General features: G+C 42.1%; 2 protein-coding genes across 2 annotated transcripts; both read right to left on the reverse strand.

Moving 5' to 3' along the window:
* Positions 1-739: 739 nt before the first annotated feature.
* On the reverse strand, positions 740-21,511 carry LOC310998435 (transmembrane protein 150A). Its single transcript, XM_083988476.1, has 8 exons — positions 21,253-21,511; positions 20,382-20,620; positions 16,834-16,881; positions 16,069-16,155; positions 14,804-14,871; positions 9,720-9,847; positions 3,011-3,188; positions 740-2,241 (listed from the first exon to the last, which is right to left on the reverse strand). The coding sequence occupies exons 2-8, from the start codon at positions 20,444-20,446 to the stop codon at positions 1,988-1,990; spliced, it is 828 nt and encodes a 275-aa protein (XP_083844602.1). The 5' UTR covers positions 20,447-20,620; positions 21,253-21,511; the 3' UTR covers positions 740-1,987.
* Positions 21,512-23,208: 1,697 nt separating this feature from the next.
* ftr14l (finTRIM family, member 14-like) lies at positions 23,209-25,984 on the reverse strand (the record flags this gene model as incomplete). The annotated part of the gene is made up of 7 exons (XM_083987882.1): positions 23,209-23,592; positions 23,943-24,079; positions 24,494-24,607; positions 24,733-24,892; positions 24,993-25,226; positions 25,340-25,435; positions 25,586-25,984. The coding sequence occupies 7 exons, from the start codon at positions 25,982-25,984 to the stop codon at positions 23,209-23,211; spliced, it is 1,524 nt and encodes a 507-aa protein (XP_083844008.1).
* Between the last annotated feature and the right edge of the window lie 1,079 nt (positions 25,985-27,063).

Below are 27,063 nucleotides of genomic sequence, written 5' to 3' on the forward strand. Positions count from 1 at the left end.
CCGCGGAACGGGACTATTACTGCTGTAAACTGTCTGCTTGCTCTGGGTTTTCCAGAAATAAAACTGTTACTATTACACCAAGCAGTTGTAGATTAAAAAAAAAATCTAAACAGTTACTGTGTCAAAACAACACAGCACACAATGTCCAAGAAAGAGGAAGTCAAAGAGTGTCAGAGATACCAAACCTTGAGGCCACGCTGCTCTCACACACGTCATGATATCAAGTCAGTTTAGGTTTTAGCAGGGAGCAGTGAATCAGTAAAGTGCCAAATATCTGCTTTGGTATTCCTGGCACTTGCAGGTGTTCATGCAACCTTCTGTCCCCGCTCCTCCACAAACTGACCCCGAGTCTCCATCTTATTGCTTTACATTTATCATTTATCACAGCTAAACCCAGAGATAAAAAAATGACAAAATAAGGCTTTTGTGACTGATACTTGGCACATACTGTTTGTTGTACAGTAACACAGAGGCAGGACAGTTCATCTCAGTTATGTCTTGCGTAACAAAATCGTTCCTCCTTTTTTTTTTTTACGCCGCTGTTCGCTGGAAACACTGCAGACAGAGTCAAAGAAGAAGTCAGAAGGTGAAGCAGTAAGACCACGTCCTGCCCCTCCTCGCTGGGGGAATAATGAGATGCAGACCTCTGACGATAGGACCTGAAAACACGTGTGATGCCTCGTCACTAAACCCAATAAACCCAGTGCTCTGGCTTGAATTAGCTGGTATGAATTTGGCCTCTGGACACTGTGTCATCTCTCTTTTATATTCTTTGGCAGAACTCTACAGAGAGGAAGTAAAACCTAATACCATTTGAGGTTTAACGTTGATATAGTGTATCGATCTTAACAATAAGTTTGCATTCATGAGGCACCACATTTATAGTGTGTTGTCCACGCTGTTAAAATAATGATATGGTGCATCATTACGCAAACCAGAGTGTGCTGTATGTGGGTGCCTTGGATACAGTAAATCGGATGGACATTAAATGGTTTGTGTAGATGATGTGCGTATTTTAAAGCTGTGTGTAGTGATTTGTGACCACGAGAGCTGTTGTGTTTTTTACTTTCAGACACAGCAACGTTATTATCAGACTATTCACTTTCCTTTCAACCTTCGTTAACCACTGAGAAAAGTATCTGGGTCGTCCTCTCACCAAATGTTGGAGCTCCTGTCAGCTAAAAGCAGCTAAAAATCTATGTAGTCGAGTGTTAATTCTCAGCGGGTTTGGTACAATGAAGGACATTATGACATGACAGTTGATTAATATCAAAAATATTGCTTAATGCAGCTTTGAATGATTGCAAATGCCTGTTCTATCTCAAGTACTGACTGAAACTCGTCTATTTGACAGGTTTTTTTTTGAATTTATTGCATTCCTCTATTCTCCTGTGAGAAAACAAGCCTCAATTCTGACGTTGCACTTTTTTTTTCTTTACCACCTTTACACCACTGTTCTTCTCTCGCCCTCTGTGTCACTACTGTAATACTGTCAGCCAGGCCGTCCAGCAGCCCTCACTGCTTTAAAATGAAAGCATCACGGCAGTCACCTGAGGTGGAAAAGGCCACTTATTGAGACAGGTTGCAGGATCTCAGGGGGTGGGGGGTGAAGTGAGGGGCACACACATTTTCTTGATCTGATTTTCTTTTTTAAATGCTCTGACCTCTGATGGTCTCTGAGGACAGGGCTTAGTTGGGAGCAGATTTGGTTTCACACTTTAGTGCAACGTGCAAAATGCAAAAAAGTTCTTTAGAGACACAAAGCTCAATACAAGCTGAGCTCTCCACAGTGGCGGCGGCAGATCTACGCCCCTGGGGCTGAAACAGTGGAATCCACTCTGCCATGAACGGCTGCTGCACTGGTCTGGTTTATTTCAAAGCTTCAGAGGAGCGTGGCTGGAAATGAATAATTAAACTCATTCTACAACCGGGCTTTTGAGAGGAATAGACGAGCCACCTTACGTGACATCAGGATGTTTCTGGCAGGCTACAGTATGGACATGTTTTCAGGTGGGTGTGGATGTGGATGTGCGTGTGCACCCAGTGCGTCCACCTTGTGTTCTCTCCCGGCGGGTCCCAGGGTCCCTCCTCTCGCCAGCACTATCATGGTGTCTCCTGACATGCTGGCGAACTCAAAGGCAAATGTCCCGTAAAACAGCATGATGATGACGCAGAACACCCATTCAAAGATGGCTGACGCATGTTGAAGGACAAAGCTCTCCTGACAGAAAAACACGCCACCTGCAAACATGGTTAAGGACCAAAACGGAAAAGCAGATTCAAGCGTGTTGCCATTATGTTTGATCTGACATTTGAATACTCTGCAAACAGCGACTGTTTTATCTGCTTTTACAAAATTCAAAACGTGTCCACGTCTTTGATTTCAAATTTGGCTTGATCATTTTTCATTAAGCCAGGCTCATCTCTTTTGCATAATTTACGTAATGAGCGTGAAGTTTACGTCTTCTTACGTGCAAAATTACATCCATATAACCAACGTTTGAAGTGCTAAATACCAGGCACACATTTGTTATTATCATTACTATAGATTATTTGCATTGCAAGCTGATATTAAATCGATGTGTGCCATGTTAGAGGGTCGCGTTTCACTTGTCATATTGATTAGATTGTAGGGATTAAAATCGATGCATTGGTGCAATGAATGAATCGTTACACCCCTGGATGACACTGCTGCAAGTTCAGCCAGGTTAAATTTCTGCTTAATTATTTAGCATCTATCGACATGAGACTAGAGTCAATCTTATCATCCAAGTCTCAGCAAAAAAAAAAAGCAAATCTGAACAGTAAACAGTTTGGCAACATGACATGCTCTTTATGAATGTTTCAAACTACTCTAGTTGTAAGAACACACAGGATTTCAGTACACTGTTGATGTGCTACAACTTAGAGCGGATGTCTCTGTCGTTTATCTGGCTGGCAGCGCCAAGCTCAACTCTGAAACACTTGACAGCCTCGAAGGCTGCCATCTGTCAGCGACTGGTGAGGATACTGAGCACCAAGGCTACAAAGGCCAGCAGGGTCATGCAGAGCCGGAGGTGGGCCACGTTGTACTCCCCCTGGGTCTTGGCCAGTCGGTACGTCAGCGCCGACTGCAGGCACACAAACAGCATACTGGTGGGGAAGGCGATGCCCGCTCCGACATAGTGGAGGACTTTGGCATTATCCACCTGTTCATATGAGGGGAGAGAAGGGGAGAGGAGGGGGTGTTACTTTTTATGGTGAGCCAACAACAGCTTTACAGACGGCTGCGATGCTCAACAACAATAACACCAATAAATAGCCATACTGCCCATCGTCATCCCCAAACATCCTCTCTGGGACTTTCACAATAAAAGCACCTTACACTTTTCCTTAATATATATAACATATCCAGACAGAGGCTGTAATCAAACAAAATACATTTCAACCAGCACATAAATATGAACATCTAAGACATACCAGTGGTTAGATTAAAATGGATAAGACAAAGATAATACCCAGAATCAGCAGGTGAGCAGCTGACAGAAAAAGAAAAAAAAAAAGCACGTGGGAAAGATCAAAAGGGGGCAACATCAGACAGCTTCTGCATCAAGCTGTTGGGTCAGATTACTCATTGTTGTGTAACACATTGTTCGAAGGCTCTTAGACTTCTCTTAGTAAGGCGCCGAGGAAGAATAAGTGAAAAGGAAAGGGTGATATGTAGGAAACGACAGCGGCAAGCAACACAACACAACGCCTCCTTTTCCCTGCTGGTCACAAGAACGATAAGAAACAATACACAAAAGAGCTGCTCAGGAGCATGTGACTGCAGCTCCCACTGCAGGACACACACACACACACACACACACACACACACAGACGCAGACACAGAGCTCAAATGTACTGATCAGAACAGATAAGACATTCAATGGAGGATTAACCAAAACTCCGGACACACCTCTGTGAACTAATTTGGACAAATGACAAAAAAAAATTGCTTTTCTTGTTAATCACTAAATAGTTAAAGTGTTAAAGTGTTGTGTTTAGAAAACAATGTCCCTCTGCTCTGCATAATTCTTAGGGATCATTAGAGCAACAGCCTAGAAGTTATTTAGTTTTGGCTTCTAAGCCATTTGTCCATTGACCCGGCTAATACATACTGAACATTCTTGTGTAGTAGGCTAATCCTTGGAGTGACAAAGTAAGATTTGCAGACAGTTCATTGTGAAAAGCATACACAGCAATACGAGTCCTTTCTCAGATCTGTCTGTGACGTCTCCAGAGCTGTGAGTGAAGATGCGGGGAGAGCACACACACGTTTTGTTTACAGTGATAATTCTCATTCAGCCTGTGCCATCCTGAGTAACATGACAAGTACAACGTGCCTTCTCCTGCACAGTCTCTAGTCTACATTGTAACTAAATCAAAATGGCACTGTGGGGGTTGTAGTACTGCCAATCGGTTACTTACAATGTTCAGCGATGCAAACAACCACATGCTTTAGCAGCTTTTTGTTTCAACCAACATTGTATCCACACAAGACCTAAAAGAGTTGATTAGTCAAGCCACGGAAAATGCAATATGCGACATATGCTATGCAAAAATTAGCTTTCGAAAATTGTGATGTGCTTTTTCCAAGCAAGTGGTTGATCAAGCATTAAAATAATCGATCATAGCAACTCAAATCCACACACATCCACAATGATCTGTACTGCTTGTGTGTGAATTATAATGTGCATCCGTGTAATGTGCAATTTGGTGTCCCAGATTCCATCACTTATAGCAACCCTTTAAAATGAATAGTTTCCTTAAAGGGATAGTTCAACGTTTTGCCTCAAATTTGCCTATTGCCATAATCCCTATAGTCATAGGAGTTGGTTCATTACCTTTAATTATCGGTGCATGTTGTTTTGAGATCCACGGGGCAGTGACGTGAGCTGCTCAGCAAACACAATGAAGGTGAAAGGTACAGGTCCCCTGTCCCTCAAAACTCATCAAATACACAATCCAACAACACTAAAACACTCTTGTGGAGAAATTGTGACCTGCACATGCACTATGCTATGAAATAATCATTTATAATTATGACACATGAAGCAAATACTCAGAACTACTTGCACTTTTGAAATCACTCGGCCTAGCTCTGTGTCTGAAATGTATTTCTGGCTACGCATTTGCCTCAAAAACAACTCTGACTTGAAATTTTACATGAGTATTTCATAGCGTGGTGAATGTGCAGGTCACAACTTCCCCACGAGAGCGTTTTGGAGTTGTTGGATTGTGTATTTGATGTGAGTTTGATGAGGGACAGGGGACCAGTACTCTTCACCTCCATTGTGTTCGTCAAGCAGGATCACGGTTCTCAAAACAATAATGCACCGATAATTAAAGGTAATGAACCTACAGCTATGACTGTGACAAAACTACACAAGTCACAAACAAAGTTCAGCAATTTTGATCAACAACTTCTTAACTAATGCTTTAAGGGAAGGAATAAAATCTGAGGTTTTGTAAATGGTCAGATAATTTTCCCATAATTCCTGCACTTGAGCTGAAAAAAACATGAAAATAAGAAGCATCAGGCAAATATTCTCATATTTAAACTTATGTGCTCTAGTATTTCATCAGGATGCCAATCAAAATGTTATGAAATCTAATTAACTTCAGTTTTAATGAATGTTCTCCAGTTGGCAGCTCCAGTAAGAAACGGGGTCAAAACTTCGATAAGCCTTGGTTTAACAGCTGAAACTGTTGAGGAGAGAGAATAAGCTGCAGGATAAAATATGCGTCGAATCCTCCTCTTCTTATGCATGATGGTGTTTATGAATCTTATAGAAACACATGGATTCATTCCACCACATCTGTCAGAAAGAAGTATTTCAGGGAAACATCTAAGAGGCATTGAAAAGATATTAAAACCATGCGGACAGTGATACATCATCAGTTGTTGCAAAGGGGAAAATTGGTTACGAATTAGACTAGCTAACAATATTCCTGGTTGTCATGGAAACCCGCTCAAGTTTGTTTCAAGATCCTCCCTTTATTTCATTTTCTTAAACTCAGTGGTAGCCTAAAAATATGTAACAAAACTGAGTTGAGAACATCTTGAGCTTGTTATAACATTATTTCTGCATCTCATCTCAAACAGGTGAAACTGATTTTTGAAACTTTGAAAAACAGACTTGCCATCAGTGTTCATTTTTGTGTTCTCTAATATTGTTCCGTTTTTTAATCATTTAGCTCTCTGCATTGTAGATTATTTACCTTTGTCATTTTCTGTCGGTGTAAATAAAAGATCAAAATGCATTGCTGTCAAGGATCAATACGCTGCTTTCCTTCAGTGTCATTCTCAAAGGTCTCAGACATGATCTTCAGCAGCACTAGACCTCATGTAAAATGCAGCTTGATGACTAAGCAAGATCAGCCTGATAAATCAGCTCCTGCAGGCCGACGCTGACCAGCAGCACCACTGCATACATGAATAGTAATGGTGTTTCACGCAGCCCGATGGTGGAGTCAGCAGAGCTCACACTCCCCAGAGAAGAGAGAGTGTCACATAAGTAAATGTGTGTACAGTGAGCAGACTTTGGATGTGTGTCTGCCTCATTGATAAAGTGAATATTTCCACAGTCTGCTGCATTTAAAAGCAAGTTTTTGAATGGTTATTTTTGTACAAATAGTGATCCAGGAGGTTGGAGGTGTATGCTGTGATGAAGGAGGTGTGGGCGTACATGTGAGAACAAGTCAGACCGACATCCAGCTTTCTGCCAGCTTCAGTTTTCACTTTGCTGGAAACAGAACTGAATATGATGAAGTGAAACTAAACTACGGACATCCAGTCGTTCATAACACACCTGCTGCACCGAATGCCTGCCAAGATCTGTAACTGAAGGTGTCGACATCACCACTTACTACAAAAGCACTTTAGGAGGACCTTTAGCTTGGCAACGTAAACAAAAGTGGTTGTGCACATAAAGCCTTTAATACATGTGACAACTCAGGGGCAAGGATTAAAAATTGAACAGGCATGTGTCACACCTTTTCAGCTTTTACCCTGATAAAATTAAGGGTGTAAAATGCAACACACTGCATTCATCCAATCTTATATTTTCAAAATAGGAATCCTACACAAACCAGAAGCTTCAACTTTCAGTCACAACATCCTACATTAATTTCAACATCTCTTCTCTTCTCCTCTGAGACCAAACACACATCAGCTTATCACAGTTCACACACTGCATGTCAGGACAGAGGAAGAGTATGGCAGGCTTCAGAAAAAGTCTTGGACATAACCCAGAAAAACCACATCCCACAGGCTCCCACAACCCATCATCTCTACACCACAGGGCATAATATTTTAATTAATGATCTTTAGAGGCGCCAATAGGCAGATGTTGTTTCCTTTAGAGAATCCAGCTTGGCAGATCCCCCCTTTTATGCTAGGTTACACTAACTGTAGCATTGTACATAGAAACAGAAACGAGAGTGGTATTAGTCCTGGGAAAAAAAGGAACGAAAAAGCACATTTCCCCTATTAAATAGCAATAAAATGCCAAAAACGAAACAAAAATCATCAAATCATCATTATTTATATGGAAACGAGGCCCTGCTGAAGGTGCGTAAATGTGCATGCGATCCATCCAGCGTCTCTGACCCTCTGTCTTGTGCTCCTCCTCCTGGAGGCAGCTTTCGACCGAGCTCTGACACACTCACAGACCTCTGTGTGGCAGTGATCATCTATTTATGTGCTTCTCTGCCCAAACCATCAGACCACCTGACAGGAAAAGCCCCAGTGGCCACGCCACAGCTGCGCTGCCAAAGCCTTATGTAACACACAGCTACAAAATTAAGCAGTTGCCAGAGTACGTTTCCATGTGTTGTGTTTTTGGTGCTCGCTCTCTTTGATGTGTCGGCTTCCCTTTTGTCCTCTGATTTCCAATTTGCGTATCTGCCTGCGAATGCTGTGTCCGTATGTTTTTGAGGCTGTTATTTTGTATCGATGCTTCGTTTTGCAGGATTTTTTACTTTGTCATGTGGTTTTCATAGTTTATGCACTATCAATGACATCTCTATTTCCATCCCACTGGAATGTCCCCGACGCTAAGAGATGCGAGTCTGTGAGCGAGCTAAGGCTAAGGTCAGGCCTGTGATTGGTTAGAGATGGGGCCTCTGCTACACACCCTGTCTCTGCTCCATGCATGGCCAGACTGGATGACTCACTTCCCCCTTGGCTCTTCCCATAAAATTCCTCCTAGATCTGCAGAGCAGAGGGCCCCGGAGGAGACACGGGGAAATAGGTGAAGACGACCTTCGTGCACTCTCAGACAAACTGCCACTGCACATCTGTTCCACACACTCCGGTAGGACCGTTGCTCTTCATCACGACAGTCAACCACAGACATGGGGTTAGGCATCCCTCTCATCAGCGCAGTCACTTACCAAGGAGAGCTGGTTATTCAGTCATCATCTCTTCCCACATATGTTTCCACGACAACTTGGTAAATTATATATGATAATGTCACAGGATAAATTATATATGAGAGGGAAAATCTCAGCAGATACTCATCCGAAACAAAGCAGGCCACCTTAAACCCATGAAGCCTAAAGCTGTTATAGTTTCAGCATCTGCAAGTACAGTAATCCAATAAGGCTCCAGCTGCACACAACAACTGGAGGTCCGTAATGTCCACAGTTGTCTGTGTGCACATCCGCAAGGGAGAATAATGAGGCCTAAACAAATAAACAGAAGGCTAACGAAGAGGAGAGGTTACAGGGGTTTCGGTGTAAGTCACGTGTCTTCTCCCTCTCCGGCTTTTGCGACATCTCACGTCAACACTCAAGGGTTTAACAGTGTTTTAAAAGGTGAAGGACAAAACCACAACGGCAACAAAATGCCACAGAAGTATCCAGCCTTTTATCAGAAACCAAACTGTGTTGACACCGATGACACACAGATGGAGCAAATAACGACTATAATCTTGTAACACATGTTACAGTCTGGGATAGATTAGAGGGCAAGTGAAGAGTCGCTTCTCGTAATCAACGTGTTGGATGTGGGTGAAATAGACAGGTGTACAGAACGCAATGAAAATGCCAAGGATGTCTCATTAAAGCTACCCGTAACTCCGCTCCCTCTTTCTTTCTTTCTTTCTTAAAAAAAAAAACACAACACACACACACACACACACACACACGCGATCCAGGCGTCCAGCCAGGACTCCAAATATTTAAACTTGAAGAAATTCTTTCCCAAAGAACAAATATCTACGGGGCAGGAATTCAGGTTAGGTTTCTTCACTTTAACACTTCACTGTCTAAAAGAGCCGTGCTTTATCTGTACAGGTAAGACACTCTAACAAAGCTCTGTGTAGATTTACTCAGAAATACAAAGTGTGTGTGTGTGTTTGTGTGAGGAGAGTGGGGGTGGGGGTCATTAGAAGAAGATCAAAGCAAAAGAAGCAGAGTCACGAACACAGGCCTGAATATCTCTATCACTTTAACATTATAATAAAATGCAGTTCAGATTACAGCTTCTTTCATGAATTTAATTGTTGCGTTAATTTTAAATAATCCTACTTATTCTGTACTTGATGAATTGCTTGTCTAAAAAATATCATAAAACTTGTCAAACATTTCACCTTTTTCACTCTTATCTCTATTTTTTCTATCATTGAATGTAAATTGTGTTCTTGTATTTCACCTCTGTTTATTTCAGTGGCTCCTTCACTGTGTCTACGTACCTGAAAGTTGCCCACCATGATGAGTCCAGCAGCACAGATCCAGCCTGTGGAGAGACTCGCCGTGTTGAGAACGCAGTTTTGGTGCTTTTCGATCACGTGGGCGTATCGGAGCAGCACAATCGCCATAACTGCAGAGACATAAAGAGACAGCAGAGACTAAAACAACTGCATCAGTAAGACAGTGAAACGCTGAGGCGAAAGGGAGAGAGACCGCAGCCTTGAGGGTTGTACTCGGAGAAGTGGCACGCACAGCGCCTGGGTTCAATTTAATGCAAATACCCCGCACACCTCATTTAGCCAAGAAACACAAGAACTCCTTGGAAACTGATTGAGGATTACAGGAAGTCCACTCTCTCTGACTAAGAAGTGGGAATGTGAGAGGGGAGGAAATGGCGGGAAAGTGGGAACGATGCATGGGTGGGGGTTGGTCTGGAGTCTTGCATAAGATTAAAAGAAGAAGGGAAATGAAATACAGTACATGGGACAGTTGGCTGCTGATGTGCTAATGGGCTGTGACTGGGGGTATTGTTGTTGCACTGAGGAGCTGACCCCCGCTTGGTTTCTCTTTGTTAGCTCCTCATGGCCGGCGCTTGACGTAGGTTGACTGGGCTTGGTGAAAGCGGGGCACAAGGGGGTGAGAGGAGAAGAGGGGGAGGGTGGGGGGGCAAGAGAATAAGAGGGGACAACGCGCCCCTCCTGTGTTGACCTGAAACTCATACAATGTCCCAGCGACTGCACTGTTGTGTTAAGTCTGTCACCATCTTTGTGCAACAGACAGGAGAGGGAAAATGAACAATGCAAAGCTCTGTTTCCGTCAGCGTGTGGCGGCCGTCCACGCGGCATCTCAGTGACCAGACATCGTTTATAACCTGGCCACAGGCTGAATATCAGTCATTATCAATCATTCATTTGTTTTTTTCATGTCCCGTCTTGAGTTCAAGTTGATATAACGAGTAGTTCCTATTTAATATCCTAATCCTCACAGCAGCATTCATATTGAGATGACTGTATTTGTGTACTGGACATTATTGTAAAATAGTGGAGGGTAAAGTGTTCAAATATGGTGTGTGATTAAGTTCCTGTTTCCTGTGGTGTTTAAGTGACATAATGACAGTGCAGCGTGGGAACATAATATTATCAGTGTCAGCAAAATTTCACTCTACAAAGTTATTTTTTTAAAGTCTAACTAAAAAGAGAAAAGCATTTTAATTACTGTGTTACTCTGATATGTGATATAGCGATAGACGGATATGGATTTTGGGAAGTCAAGTGAAGAAAGTACCTTAACTGTAAAACGTAAATAAACCACTGAAAAACTGAAAAAAAAATGACAAACCTTTACATTTAATAATCAGTATGATCTCCTATTTGTTAATACAACAGGAACATAGCTGCACAGATACATAAGCAAAGTAACAGGGTGTCTTGCTGTAACTAATGCAACATGTATTATATAATTATGTTTTGTTTTTTTGTTTTTTTAATCTGCAGCGCTGCAGTGCTGTTGAGTGTGTTTTTGATTGTGCTGCCTTCTGTTCCCTCTTCTTGGCAAAGTGATTACAGTTACAATCATGGAAAAACAAATAGTGTCTCCAGGCTCGGAAACAATCTTGTCTTTTTTTCCTTTTCTTTTCTTTTCTTTTTTTTAAATGGAGAACATACTGTTTTACTGAAGGGACAAGAAAGTCAACTGCAGTTTATTTAATTAGATTACAGCGTCTCTGTCTCTGCTGCAGACTGGCTGGCTGGCTGGTGAATCTTTCCTACAGTGTTTCGACAAAATGACGTTTTCATGGCAACAAATGAGCAAGTTTGGACGTGTTGACATTTACCTAAGATGATGAAAGCTTGGCTTGATGGTTCAAGACAAGGATTTTCCCCCCATTACGCTCCACAGGCAAATCCATGTTTCTTCCACATTCATTTTTTCTATGTTGTGCAGTCTACATGGACATCTGTGTGGGCCGTCCTCTGGCATATTTCTCTGAGGATGCATGCCACGCTGAACCCACTGGCTCTTACAGTATGAAGGTTACATGTTTGATGAGTAAGCAGCATAGCTGACCTACAGCTGGCCTCAGGAGGCCAAGACAAGCTGTTGTCTCACAGCTCAACAATGGAAATAAGTTCACATAAAGACAGCGTGCTTGTGTCCCAGCTTTGGACGCCTTCCAAAGAGCTGCCCTCTCTGGATCTTACTCCTTCTCTCTGAACTACAGAAGCCCAGGAGAGGAAGCGGCACGCTGGCTCTAACACTCACACAATGGTGCACACACACTAGTGTTACTCTACTGAAGTCACGTTGCAGCAACGTGGACATGCTCTAATGTATACACACAACCATAATGTTATGAGCCCAGACTTGCTGTTGCTTTCCTAGACGCGGCTGATGGCCAAAACGAGCGCACTTACGTACACAAGTGCATATTCCCACAAAAGTCACATCAGCTGCACCACACCTCACAGTTAAATAAACCCCGCTGTCTCCACAGGGGGATACGTTTCAACCCAAACACCCTGCTGCATTCTCTACCACAGGAGGTATGCAGAGAAAGAATACACGTATTGTCTTTGAAACATAGTGTGTGTACACTGGCAGAAAGGTGGGAACCAGGATAAAACGAGAGCAATAATTCTGAGGCAATATACAGTTCACCGAGTCCATGTTATCCCAGATAGGAGTGAGACTGTAGCAGGCACAATCTACAAAGTAAGACACAAATCAATAGGCTAAGAAGCTAAGAACTGATTATTTACAATACCCTGTTGTACAGCTGCATGCCAGATCAACTTAACCTACTTTTGTCGAGCCGTAATAACTTGCTTTACCTCTGGTATTAACATTGAAGACATGCTACTGTATTTGAGGATGAGGAAGAAAAAAATAAACGCTGACGATATCTGATCTGAAGATTGAAGCACTTACACCTGCACAGGTTGTAGTTAGTTGTTTGAACTGACTGTAAATTGTCTTTTCAGTGACAACATCCTATGCAAACAGATTGCATTAAGATCGACAGTTCAAACAGCTGTGATATTAACATGACTGTCATAATACTGGTGGATTGGAAATAGGTGTATTTAAAGTCATTACATTTTGCAACAGGTCAGATTTATCCATATCAACAATGGGCACAGTTTGGTGTCTAGTTTTATGTGATCAACAGACCAAATATGTTCATTAATTCGTTCTCTATTTATTTTCATCTAATGTATCCGTTTATATCTGTGTTAGGGCAGCAGAAATCAAATTTTGTGCAATTATACAATATTTTTTCCATTTAATTATTAATAAATTTAGCTCAAGTTATGTGCTCAATTAAAAAAAGATGTTGTCTTATTTTTAAATGCTCATCAGCATTAAAATCCCAGTATCTATCTACACAGTTTTAATCCAGTTATACTATTTCTAGAAAGGATATATGATTCCAGTAAAACCAACATTTAGCCATAACATTTTGCTGGATTTGATTTGATGTTTAAACTGTTGTCGTGAGTGTTTGTCTACTTATACAATTAAACTGCAGACGCATTGTGCAAAGAGTAATGAGCCTGGGCAGCTGTGTGTACAAACATGGCTCGCTGGGAAGTTACAACAGATCCAAACTGAGTCAGACGTGAATTGTCATCATGCGTGAGCAATGGAGTCAACAGAGGAGACAGGAAATCTGCAATATTGTTTTGTTTTTGTTGAGCTCCTAACCGTGAGATGCCACACTGTTTGGCTGTTACATTGTTTGGTTAGATAACATGACCATTTCTGAGCTGATATGTCTGAATTTCTGTCTGCATTTTTGTATCAGAGTGTGCAGCCTGCCTCTGCTTCTCATACACCTCTTCATGTATGAAAACAAAGTCAAGGCTGTGATTCAGGGCTGTTAAACAGAGCTTGAAGACATGTTGAACCCAGCCTGGTCCCTACCAGCATCTCACAAGCTCAACACTACACTGTGCAGCCTCTCATCAAATACATAAATACACGTATGTCGCAGGCAAAAGTTGATGCTGTAAATCACATATCAACGGCCCACACAGCTTTCAGTGTTGCAAGTTATTTTTGCATTTACAAGCATCATTATCTCATCATGTATTCCTCTCTCTTGCCTCCCTCTCAGATGTGTCAAGCAGAGGTTGAAAACCGCCCAATCAGACGGTCAGGCAGACAGGCCTTAAATAGCTGCTGGAAGCACGGAGAGGATCCTTATGAAAAGAATAACAAAGCAAAGAAACCTCTCTCTGGCTTTACACGCACACAGACGCCCAAACACACACATTTGCGCACGCACGCACGCACACACACACACACACACACACACACACACTGAACATGTCTCAGGCACAGCTGGGAAACATTAACTACATCAGGGTAGTCAGAGGCACGAGTTAACACAGGGAACAGCACGTGTAGACTCACAAAAAAACACACAGACCTGCACACAGAAGCACTTTCTTTTTTATATTAAATATATATATATACTGTATACACTGCATGTTCTCCTGGTTCAACCTCCCCTCAGATTCATTTGACCACATATGAGTTCTTCACTCTTTCATGGTTTGTGCAGTTCTAGAGCAACAAAACTCACATTACATAAGCAAAACAGCACAGGACAAATACATCTGGTACCTAACGCAAAGTGAAAGGATCTCTGATCTCTATTTTTTATATAAAGTATTTTGTATACTATGTAGAATTAAACAATTGGTTGATCAACAGAACATGCATCATCGGCATTTTCTTTTTCAAATAATATTTTCCAGGGAAACAATGGGCTGTTGGTGGATACAGCTTTGAAATGTGAAAATTTGCTGAATTTAGTTGACAGTGACCTCAATATTTGGGGGGGTTTTGGACTATAAGTAAAACCAATGCAATGAAAATCAATATTTTGTTATATTTTATAGCAAAAGTAATTAATCAATCAAAATCATCGGATAAATGAGATACTTGTGATTTGAACCTCTAATAATGTGGCTAAATAACTTGCAGTAAACTATCTGTGATGGTGACAATGAAAGGGAAGTTGGTCATCACTGATTGCAACATTGTGTGTGTGCGTGTGCGTGTGCGTGTGATGCCTTACCCATGAATGAGCCTGTGCTGCAGATAAGGCTGAAGAAGCAGCTCTCAGGGGGAAGAGTCCCACATTTACTGCAAGAAAGCATATGCAGAAATGAAATCAGAGAAACACACACACTGCACGCAGCAACAGTTTCTCGAATTCCCCTCATGTATTGCGCACTGGGAAAACATATTTACACTCATGCAACGAAGGAATGGGTGGGGCTGGGGGGTGTCGTTCGGTGTGGGAGGGTGGTACAGCCACGCTTTCCCTCACTTCCCATCATGAAGCCTTTGACTTTTCACCTATTGCCTCTCTTTGAGGAATGGGAAACGCTTGTAGGAGGGGAGGTGCTGGAGACAGTCAACACAAGCTGTCTGTGCAGCGCACCAGCTGCCTAGTGCCTACAAAGTCTTCTCAGCTGACTGAAGTCACACGCACACACACACTCTTCAGGACATAGATGAAAACGTAAAACTTCAGTCGACTGATACTTGCACTTCATGATACTATTGATATATTTAGTCATTTTAATGGAATGTGGTGGAGTTCAGTCATATTTTAGTCACATGGCATCATTACATTTCAGTCAGTTATTCACTGATTACAACACTGTGAGTAATCTGGCTGGAAGAGATGGGTTTCTTCCACACTGACCACTTCAGCAGCAGCACTCTGCGTTGGGAAACACTACGTCTGCAACATTTAGACACGTCCTTCTGTTAATCTTTACTTGGACATATAGTTGTCATGCTCATTAAGCTGTATCTGTATTTACATAGTAGTATACGCTGGGATTTATTTACATTTTTGAAAAGATTTTCTCTGGATTGGCTCTACACACCACTGTATTTACTCTACAACTGGCCTTTGATGTGGGACAAAAAGCTAAACAGAACGGCGGGAGTGTCTTTCCTCCCATCTGAGCCAGCTCCTCTGAGTATGTGTGTTTACAAGGTCAGGAGCAGACCCACGATTTGCCTGTGAACTGCCACGGTGGCAGCAGGATACTTCAGCCCCAAGTTATTTTCAGAGTGCACACACACACACACACAGACACACACACACACAGAGTCACACAGAGTCACACACTCAGGAGAACTGTCTCCTTGAAGCTCCCCTTACTTTTTAGCAACAATGTGCCGACAGGGGTCACCTAAAACAATGGGGCAGTTGTTCCTGTTTTTAACCACCAGTCAGAAAGTGCAAACAAAGAGACAGAAAAAGAGACAGAGGGACAGACAGAGCAGAGGAAGGGTCGGGCTCAGGGCGGGAGTCTCACTGACCTGATGAGAGGTACATTGTCTAGTGTGCAGCACAAGGTTGGCCCGGTCTGCAAATACAGCTCCTCTTCACATGACTGGTTGTACAACCTGGAGCATCGAACATGCACGCACACGCACGCACACACACAAAAACAAGGTAATGCAAAGTTCAGCATTAAAAAATAAAACAAACATGGTGAACAATCACATCACAAGCACCGGCCAAAATTAGATTCAAAACCAAAACAAATGCACAGTATTTATATGTGGAGTAAATATTTAAGTTGTGATGTAATGATTTCCTTCACAATGTTTAGATCAGGACAGTAAACGTAACTACATTTTTTTTTTTTTTTTCCAGTGCCATGATGGATAGTGGAGTCACTACCAGGCTTTCTTTTGTTTTTAGGGATGGTGAGTCAAAGTAGCCGAGAACCACTGTGTCATCACATAGTAGCTCTGCTGGTAGATTAACCACAGCTTGTCCGAAACAAACCCACAGTCGGCCACTCGGTGCCACAACGCACACGTCAAATCTCAGTTCAGATCTGTGCTCATTAACTCCACCTTATTCTTGTTGTTTTATGAACTGGCTTAGGCATGTTGGTGAAACGTTTCTAATACCGTTAATCAACTCATCAACAGAGGTAATTGCTTCCTGTAAGCCGTAAAGCTTGGGAAACATACTGGTAATGACTGTGAGGTAAGGTAGGGTTCTTTGGAGTATACAGGGATCAGCAGAGGTGTGATGACATGTGTAGCCACAAGACATATTAAGCAACATACCAGTTATCCACAGGGCAGACATGCTGGTTGTACACAGCCATGGCGTACCTAAAAGAATAAAAAAAAAAAAGAAGAAGCATGATTAGCCACAATGCAAACAAACTGCAAATGAACTAGTGTGAAAACGTATTTAATAACTTGTTCTAATGTTGAAGTGACTCGGCTGAAAACAACTGATGTTTAAATCTACGAAATAATAACCTGTGAACATTAACAAGACAGTGGCTGGAAGATAAATATAATAATTTGTATTAAGTATCAATATAGTGGTAAATTGTGCTTTTATATTGTAAAACCAATAGGAATGATTACACGTGATCATTTCTCTGGCCATATTTCTGGATGGACATCTAAGAGCGGGGAGGAGGGGAGGGGGCTCAGGAAGGAAAAGCAACAGTTGTATTATTCCCTCTTCATTCACACGGACACACAAACACACACACAGTGATCAAAGTGATATATTTCACTGCAGGAAAACGACGACGGGAAGACAAAACAGACACAGCGGCCCTCGTTTATCAAACGTGTGTAGGATCTGGTGTAAATCCTGGTGAACAGCAACAACATGAGGTATACTGCATCAATATGATCTACGTATTAGTAATTATCTGACACAGCCACTGATTCAGATTTACATACACCAGGTCAGACCATGGCGTGAGACTTTTGCGTACGTTACGTTCACGTTCTGATCGATAAATGCCAATCCTTGTGTCAGTTTTAGCGAACATGCATTTTTTAGGGTCTCGGCACGTTTGATAAATGAGGGCCAAAGAGAGAAAGAGAGAGAGATGAGTCAGACACACAGACTGTGAAGCAGTTTGAGAGCAGCCATAGTTCAGGAGGAGGTTAAGTACCAATTAAGAATATTTCCAAGGCTGATAGTATCATAGTCACAAACCAGCCTTCGAAGAGCAGAGACATATTATTCAGAAACACACACACACTTACACCTGCTAATAACCAATTTGTGGTATGACTTAGCGGAAGCAAAAGGTGAGACAAAGTAAGTGACATCAAACAAGTCTACAAAAAGACAAAATGTCAAGTCATTAACCGTCATCGTCATCATCAGTTATTATCATGTCTTCCATTAATCCCGATTACAAACAATCCAAAAGGACAAACGGGTGTGTGACTGTGACTCAGCTTTCCAAACTTCACGCACTGTTTCTCTCCAACCGTTTTTATATATACGTATGTGATTGGTTAACTATTGAATGACGGTTGGTTGACTACTGGTTCGACATTTGGCTTTTGTGAGTCACTGTGTGAAACTCATACCAGCCAGACGAGTTGTCTGTAAAGGGCACTGCTGTGTTGCATAATTCGCTGAGAAAACGCACTGGCATGAGTGGAACATGGCCGTCAGGTAGAAGCTGTCAGAGCTCCACCTCCGAGCCCGTTTACAACAGCACAATGACACCAACTTGGCAAAAAACAATGGAAGCATGCATACAAAGAGCAGTGATTTACCCCGGGACTTCATTAGAAAGAATATAGGAGAGGAAACTAGAGCCAGATGAAGTTGTTACATTTTCCACGTTGAGGCGTGTTTTTATATATTTGGTCAGTTTCCAAAGCGAAAATAGTAGCACTGTGGTTCTGGGAAGCGTCTAAATAAAATGGTCTTTCTAACTGTATGTGAAACTACACTGGTTCATTCTCTGCTCAGAGGAGGCTGAGTAATAATAGGTTTGTTTACATAATTAGACCTCTATCAAAGCACTGCAGTGGTTGTAAAGTATAATTGCATGCCTTGCAGCAATATATAGGTGGAACAGACCATATTTTCTCTATTTAGGATTCAACAAAGAGCATTTAGGAAAGTCTTTCATGGGAGAAAAAACTGTGAAAAAGTGGTGCAAAAATAACATATGAAAAAAAAACAGGAATGGATTTTAAGACTAGGCTATATTATGGTGTCATGTTGCTTGTCTGGCTGGCTGCTGTAAAGTCGAATGCACTGATGAATTTAAAACGTAAAGCAAAATATACTCAGGATGATTTAATTCTAAACAATGAGAAGTGGTCCTGACAGACACAGTACAGCCGTACTGAAACTCAAACACTTTCCTTAACGTCATAGAAGATCAGCCAAGACTCCTGGGTGGGCACGACCCTGAGCCTTCTTCTGGCTTCACACAGACCTATTCGCACTCTGGGTATGGCCACCAGATGCTGAGTCAAAATTCTGCTTACACCCTCCAATAACCCCCCTAGACTATTTACCTTACTCCCACCCAGTCACCCATGGTGAAAGAGAGAGTTGCGCAACATGTCACATCCTCTGACATTCCACCGGTCCGGAAAAAGACCCTCGACTGCTCTTAGAAACAAGGCACCCTTGTCAAGGTAACGGGAAGGAAACTGGTTTTAAGGGGACTCAAAGTCAGCAGCGTTTGGCATCTTAACTCGGATCAACTTTCTACCTCAGAAACAAATGCCAATGCAGGGATGAAACGTGCAATGTTAGCAGTAGCACCGATTTAACCTGCATGTTCTCCAACTCAGTATAGGTCTACAGCAAAAGGCTTTTCTGCAAACACCTGAACACACACTCCTGACTGGACTGTGCAAAGCAGCCATGCTCACACAAACAGTGATCGCTGTTGCAAGGTGTCACTTCTGGCATCAGATTAGACTGCTTACTCCCCACGCAGCTCATCGTAGATGTAACACACAGCCTAAATACAGGACCACGACGGTCTGGAATTGGGCCATCTGTCTCTCTCTCCCCTTGGGGTTTACATTCCTCCTCCCAGAGTAATAACAGAGCAGAGAGGAGAGCTGTCAGCCCAGACACAACCAGGAGGCGCTCACTCTTTTCTCTGCCGTGCATCTGCTCGGATAGTGTGCTGCAGTCAGATAATTAAGCTACACTGCGAACCTGCACGTCTCACTTTTTAAGAGAGAGGTGATAATCCCAGATCCTTCCTGGAGAGAATTAATCCACATGCAATTGCCATGGCTCCCAGGAATTCAGGGTAAATATGCAGTGTTGCTCGCCTGGAAGCAAAAGAGGCTGAGGTATCAAAAGGTTTGTGTGTGAGTATACACAACAGTTGTAATATGCTGAATATGGCCTGGGTTTGTCTTTCATAAAAAAGTAGACACAGATGTAAAACATCCAGACATGCTGGATTTCTTTTTTCTCTCCATTGTATGCATGACAATTGTGAAATTACTGTGAATGGTCACTGGTTATAGCGGAAGAAAAAGATGTATGGGAGATCATCTATTATGTTTCTAATAAGTAATAAAATGGTTTGTATGGTGCTGCTGTTGTAGTGGGGCTAATTAGCTTTATTACACTATTGTATATGGATGCATTCTTAACATACACCATGTTAATGCAGATAATGTGTAGAAAAAGAGGAAGAATGCAATGTGAAATAAATCAGATGGTTACAAGGTGTTTTCTTTGTGCCTGGTAGTATGTGGGGTTAAAAGCTAAGAATGCAAAAAAAAAAAAAAACATGTTTATCAGGAGCTTATGTGTACACATTACATATGCATATATAAATACGAACAGGTCAAACACTTACACAACCCATATCCCAGTGATGGTCAGAGCTGGGAGGCTCACAGGCAGTATCATCCACAGAGACATCTTCCAGCACCTTGAACAGTCTCTTTCTTCTTTTTCCTCTTCGGCCAGCCGAGCGATATCTGCTCAAGTAGTACTAACATTTAACTGAGTGTGACTGACATCTGCATTGATTCATGTTCTTGAAGGTGGAGGGGTGGTAGATGAGACGCTGTCAGGACAGACTCGTCCTTTCGGCTGGTGAATGAGAAGAGAAGAGAAGTGATTTAGTTCAGGATCATTCATTGACTAATCAGAGAGTAATAGTCAGAGTAGGACTTTGTAGTAGAAATGCAATTTATTGTTGGCAATACTACAGGTTATTTTTTACTGAATCAGCCAGATGTCAAATTAGTTAAAAATTTGTGTCTGATGTATTCAAACTGTCCAAACCCTAAAACATTCAGTTTATTATCAAATCTGGTGCAAAAGAAGAAGAAAAAAACTTTTTAAAATGTCACATTTGAGAAGCTGAAAGCAGATGTAGTTGGCTTGACTTAAATATGATCATCAAATAATCTGATGTTATGTACAAAAACATAATTTAACACATCCCTTCAATATAATGCTGATCTGCCTGTCATAATTCATGGTGCTCTGGACTGATGAACTAATAATCTGGTCTGAAAATCAACAGTTATGAACCTTAGCTAACTCTCCCAAACATCAGCGGATTTAACAGGGCTGATGCCTCGATGATAATAATAGTAATAACAGACACATCACAGATCAATCAGTGTTTTCTGTAGTCGTGTTAGAGCTGCTCACCCTCTTATTTGCAGCTACAGACACCGAGCATCAGGACTAAAACACTGCAGCTTGTGTCTCACCTTGTGTCTCCGTGTTAGCTTCCAAGTTTTCCTGTTTTTTGGGGAAAAAATTGCACGCACGCCGACCTGTCCTCCACACCTTTGCTGATCCCGGATCACTCCACTCCACGCTGGACTCCCGGGGACACGGAGCAGCCTTTCTTTCACTGTCGTATCAGATCCTTATCTTGTATGCACCGACCTCCCGGTGGTCGTTTTCTCCTTGAATCGGCGTGCAGAGGGGGGAGGCTCGCGCTCACATGCAGTCAGTCTCGATGCATCGTCGCCACGAGACACTCCGGAGAATCCAGCTGTTTGGCTCCGCCCCCCCCCCCAAAAAAAACCTGTAGTGGCGGAGTGCGTTGCATTTATGTAGAGACGCACAGCGGAGGAAGTGTCGGCGGGGTTTAAACTTAGAGCACAATAACTATAATAACCTAAAGGTTCTTTATGTGTGTGTGGTAGGTTTCAGGATAAATAATGAAACTGTGATCTGTCCTAGAGTTTAACAAGCACTGCTACACACTCAAAAACACAAGTTACCGCTCAACATCAACACTATAAAGGAAAAGTTTCGGGTATTTTAGCGTAAAAAAGACTCTGGCAGACTTTAAACTTGTGGCCTAGCTGATTTTTAGGCAAAACATGTTATCGCCATAAGAGGGAGGAGGATGTCCAAAATTCATTATCAGCGTTTTGGCTTATCAGAAAGCGCTTCCGGGGTGTGTGGTACAAATAACCAAGCACTTCCATTTCATTGTGGTTTTCTTCCCCCAGTTGGTCACGGTCCCTCGCTTTCTACTCTCCGTGTAAAGTCAGGCGACTCAGCCAACGAATACAACCGTGCAGCAATTTGATACAGACTCTATAAATAATGGAAAACTAAATGAATGCAGGAATACTCATACTCTCTCTCTCTCTCCTCTCTCTCTCGTGTGTGTGTGTGTGTGTGTGTGTGTGTGTGTGTGTGTGTGTGTGTGTGTGTGTGTGTGTGTGTGTGTGTGTGTGTGTGTGTGTGTGTGTGTGTGTGTGTGTGTGATGCAGAAGCCAGTGTTGCTGCTGCCCTCTGGAGGTTTAACTTCTAACTAATCTCTCCTGTATCTGGAGGAGGGATTTAGGACTAATGCTTAGTAAAGATAAAATCAACATATCAATCAGTAACAGTATGAAGTGTCAGGAGAGCCAGTATCTCTGTGGTCACATAATTTGCGAGGAAGTAAGAACTTTAGAAACTTCCAAACAATCATTGTCTGCAGAAGATTTATTTGTGAACTTAATGGAAAATCTGTACAAAACACAATAAACTCAACGTATCAACTGATGAACATTTTCAGGTGTATTAAGAAAGCAGTGACCGTTTACTTAAAATTAGAAAGAAAGAAAAAAGCAAATGAAAACAAACTTTTAATCACATGCTTTTTGACAGCCTCCATATGTTGGGATCCTGGATACTTAGTAGCCTATTGCTATTTCCCTCCCTTGTTCCTTGGTCTTCATTCCTCTTGGCTCAGGAAGTAGCTACATTGGTTTTCCCAAATTTATTGTACACATGGAGGTTAGATAGCTGTCAGACTGACATCAGTGTGAACAACAACAGCAGCTCCAGCTCCTGTAATGTTGTAGTGTTTCCAACAAGGTCAAAGATAGCTGTCTTGAACATATCCATAGTCTATGTATAAGTGGCAAAGATGATCTATAACAACATGGTGGTTTCAAAAACTCTGATGTAATACCACAAACAGCATCTAATTTACCAATATTAAAAATACAAATATATGTATAAATGGACCTAATAAAAGTCTATAACAAAACAGAGAAATGGAAATGTGAAAATAAGATAAAGTCATGATCATAAGTCATTGTATGCTCTTGATTGACCCAAAACAACAAGTAATGACCAACAGAAGAACAACTGGACTTTTAGCAAAAGGTGAAACTAATCAGGGTTGTCAACTTGTTGGCATCACGGCGACTCTCCTACAGTCTTATCCTGCTTCCAAAGCCCCACACACTGAATGCGGGGTAGAGGGGCTCTGTGAATGTGGTCTGGACTCGGTGCAGAAGCTGCATGCCATCAGAGATATTGTAAAATGCAAGTGTTCCCGCTGCATGATCCAGGTAGACGCCAATACGGGATGACACTAGAGCTGGAAGGTCTATGCTCTTATTATTGTGCACAAAGGAGAATTTGGAGTCAGAGCAGTACAGACTCCAGGACTTGTTGTTCCAGCCCAGACTGCATTCATTCCCGTTGCCCTTACGGCGGATTCCTCTGTAGGTAACGGCCACGTCAATCTCTGTCCCCTTCCAGTCCACCTCCCAGTAACAACGAGTCCCACTCAGGCTCTCCTTGCACAGCACCTGGGTTTGAATGGACGAAATGAGACAATGAGTTGCTTAATGCATGGTTTAGAGGAGAGTTTACAAGAAGAATCACTCTCACTGTAATTGTAAAGATGACTTCTAAAACCAAACCCTGTATTCTGAGAACAAAGAGAGTGCTAAAAAAAATTCAGACTTTTCCTAAATAAGTCATAAAAACTTGAACTGCCTCAGGAGATCTATTTCAAGAGCAGGTTCCCTGACAGCATAAGTCTATTTCCATAATTCATCATACCCCCCTCTGGCTCTTTGCCAGTCGCACTAGATCAGTTTCTCTCCTCTTTTAAGGCACAAAATGACGTCTTGGAGCTGGTAGGCTATATTCTCACCTGCTGCCAGTGGTCATATCGGTCCGGGTGGTCGGGGTAGTTCTTGGGCTCACTCTTCATCGTGGCTGTTCGGTTGCCCTCAGAGAGATGAAGGCTGGGGTGAACGCTGTTAACATCCAGAATCGGCTGGCAGGAGTCTAAAACAATATGAGACCATGTAATTAACGATCATGTTTGTGTTGTTACCTAGTTTGAGATTAGAGGACCCTATAAACTTACAGTGTCACAGTCTAACAAAAATCTCTTTCTTCATGTCGATGCATAATTAATACATACTTAAATAATTGAGATTCTCACGTTCAGGAATAACAAAGTTATCCCAGTAAAGCTTTGGTTGGTAACCTCCCAGGCAGGTGGAGCAAAAGCAGGAACACCCGTGTTTGTTTAAGTAATACTGAACTGTAAGTCTGCTCTCTTACATTTCACCAAACCTGTTTTGCAAGCGGCATACCTTCCATGACACAGGTTTCAGCCGTTTCACCACATGGTGTGGTCAATCCTTTGTTTGGGATTGAGGTCTTACATGTGCAGAGAGAAACTACATGACTCACATTTCATGAAATCCTCTCTTGTCCTCGGTTCTTCTCTTGACTTTGGCGATTCCCTCAAACTTGACTCTCTTCTTGGTTTTGTCTCACCTTCTTGTGTGATGTAGACTTCCTTCACTAGGAAGAGAAGGATGAAAAACAAATGATAAGACCCAAGAGAAAGTGGCTAATAGAGGACTTAAAAATAGCCATCTTGATGCTACATCATGAAATGAAGCACTGGAAAGACAAGACTTGCCCACCTGCTCCTGAGATTTTGCCCATTTCAGTCTTGCTGACTTCTTCTACTTGGAGTTTCATTGAAGCGATGGCTCTCTTGGTCGCGTCAAAGGAGTAATGTGGAGCAACAGTGACGCTGTTGAGGTCTTCGTATCCTGAGGGGCCTGACAGAGACTGCCAGCTCTGGTAAAATAAAATAAATAAACAGGCAGAAGTGAAAGATGAGAGAGGAGACACGTCTAAAAGTAAAAAAAATTCAAAAGGCCCCTGACTTTAGCCTCACCTGTAGAAAGTGTATGTGATCATCAGTGTGTGAAAGCTTCTCCAGGTCGTTGTGTCTTTTCCTCAGCAGTGTGATCTCCTCCTCTAAGCGGTTCAGCAGTGTCTCGCTCCGCATCACAGTGTTTCTTTCGTGGCTGCGGATCATCTCCTTGACTTCATTGTACTTCCTCTCTATGGAAAGCAGCAGCTCAGTGAAGATCCGCTCGTTGTCCTCCATCGCCGTTTGAGCAGAGTGCTGATGAGTGACACAAGAAAGAGAGGGAGAAATGGAGAGTGGTTATTCTTACAAAGCAAAGTCTAATGGGTTGTTTTATAACAGTGTGACAAGAGTTGCTTTTCTTTACTTACTTTAACTGATTCCACTGCTTGTCTGAGATCCTGCCACTTCTTAAGCCTCTGGTCGATTCTTTGTTGAGATTTGTGCAGTGTAGTACCAAGCTGTTTCTGCAGAGGGAATAGCATTAAAGTTGTCATCATCACAGTATGGCAACACTGATGAGGGGTTTGTTGTGCTCATGCCGGCCTTGAACGTTAACAAATCACTCATTGACTATCTTCACCAAAGGTATATAATGTCAGATTTTTACCACTCACTTGTTTCTCTGTCCTCTCTGTTCCAGCTGGGACGATGTCGTGGCCTTTGTGTTCATCCATCATGCAGAGGACGCACACTGAAGTCTCGTCAGTGCGACAAAAAGCCTCCAGCAGCTTGTCGTGCTGTGCACACATCTTCTCTCTCATCTCACCTGTGGCTTTGACCAGTTTATGCTTCATCAGAGCAGGATATTCATAGTGAGTCTGGATGTGAGTCTCACAGTAGTTTGCCAGGCACACCAAGCAGGACTTCTCAGCCTTCTGCTTCCTCGATGTGCAGAAGTCACAAAGGACTTCCCCATGCTTAGCCTGGACCCTGGGCTGGCTACGACTGGCGGAGCGACGAGATTTATCCAAACTGCTGTATCTGTCTAAATCCAGAGTGCTGTTGTGGGACATTTTTCTTTCAAGATATATCCAGTTGTTGTTATAAATAGATGAAAAAAAAATCCACTCGGCAGCCAATGTGCTAAACTCTTCGTAAAATATCTTGAGATCTGCAGGCGTAATAAGACTCAAAAATAGACAAGCACAAGAAAGAGAAATTGAGTTCCTGAAGTGAACAGCTTCAGTGAAACTGAGTGACTGACACTGTGCGAGACAGAATGTGAGCTATGTACTCAACTCTCATGGTAAAACCAGTATTCCTGGTTGGGTGTTTAATATTCAGGGACTGGGTGTTACTGGAACAGAGAGGACTGAGACTAAGGAGAGGAAAAGTTGAAACTACCAAAAATACAAATGAGAGTCCTTGTTCATGTACAAATCTGGAGGTCATGATGACATAGAGGAAAATATGAAAACATTTATAGTAGCCTACTTGATCAAAGATACTCTATGGCGCTATCTGTAAAACAATAGACCACCATGACAGGATTTTTCACCCAGAAAATGACTTCACTTTACTTTTTGCATATTTGTGTTATTTTTCAGACTTTCACTAATGATATGTACAGGATTCATTGCCAACACCTACAGGACATTCAGTACAGTGGCAAACAGCATCATCTTGTGGGACTAAATTATTACTACACATCTGGATTAACCACTTAATCCAGTTTGACTGACATATTTCTACCAAAGATACACATATGACAATATTATAATTGCATTCCCCTCTGCATTAGTTTCACAGACCAGGAGAAGGGGCTGGTAGATTTAGCAAAAATGTTCCCACACTGCTGATCACTCAATTGTGAATAGACCAAAAATATTATGCACAAGGCACAGCTGGAGGACAGGAATATGTCATCTGTAATATTTACACAGTTTGTACATTTTGTCCATTGTGACATGAAAAATAAGTATTGTTATATCTGCAATGTAATGAGAGCCCAACACACAAAACCTACAGCCACTGCAGAGGGGAGGGGCTTTGAGGAGGATCACAGTTTTGGTCTTGGTTTCAGAATCATTACAGCACCTGTACTAAGACAATAGCCTACTGTTGTTTTTGACTTGAACTTTTTCTTATTTGA

The sequence above is a fragment of the Trachurus trachurus genome, assembly GCF_905171665.1.
Source record: "Trachurus trachurus genome assembly, chromosome: 15".
Lineage (NCBI taxonomy): Eukaryota > Metazoa > Chordata > Actinopteri > Carangiformes > Carangidae > Trachurus > Trachurus trachurus.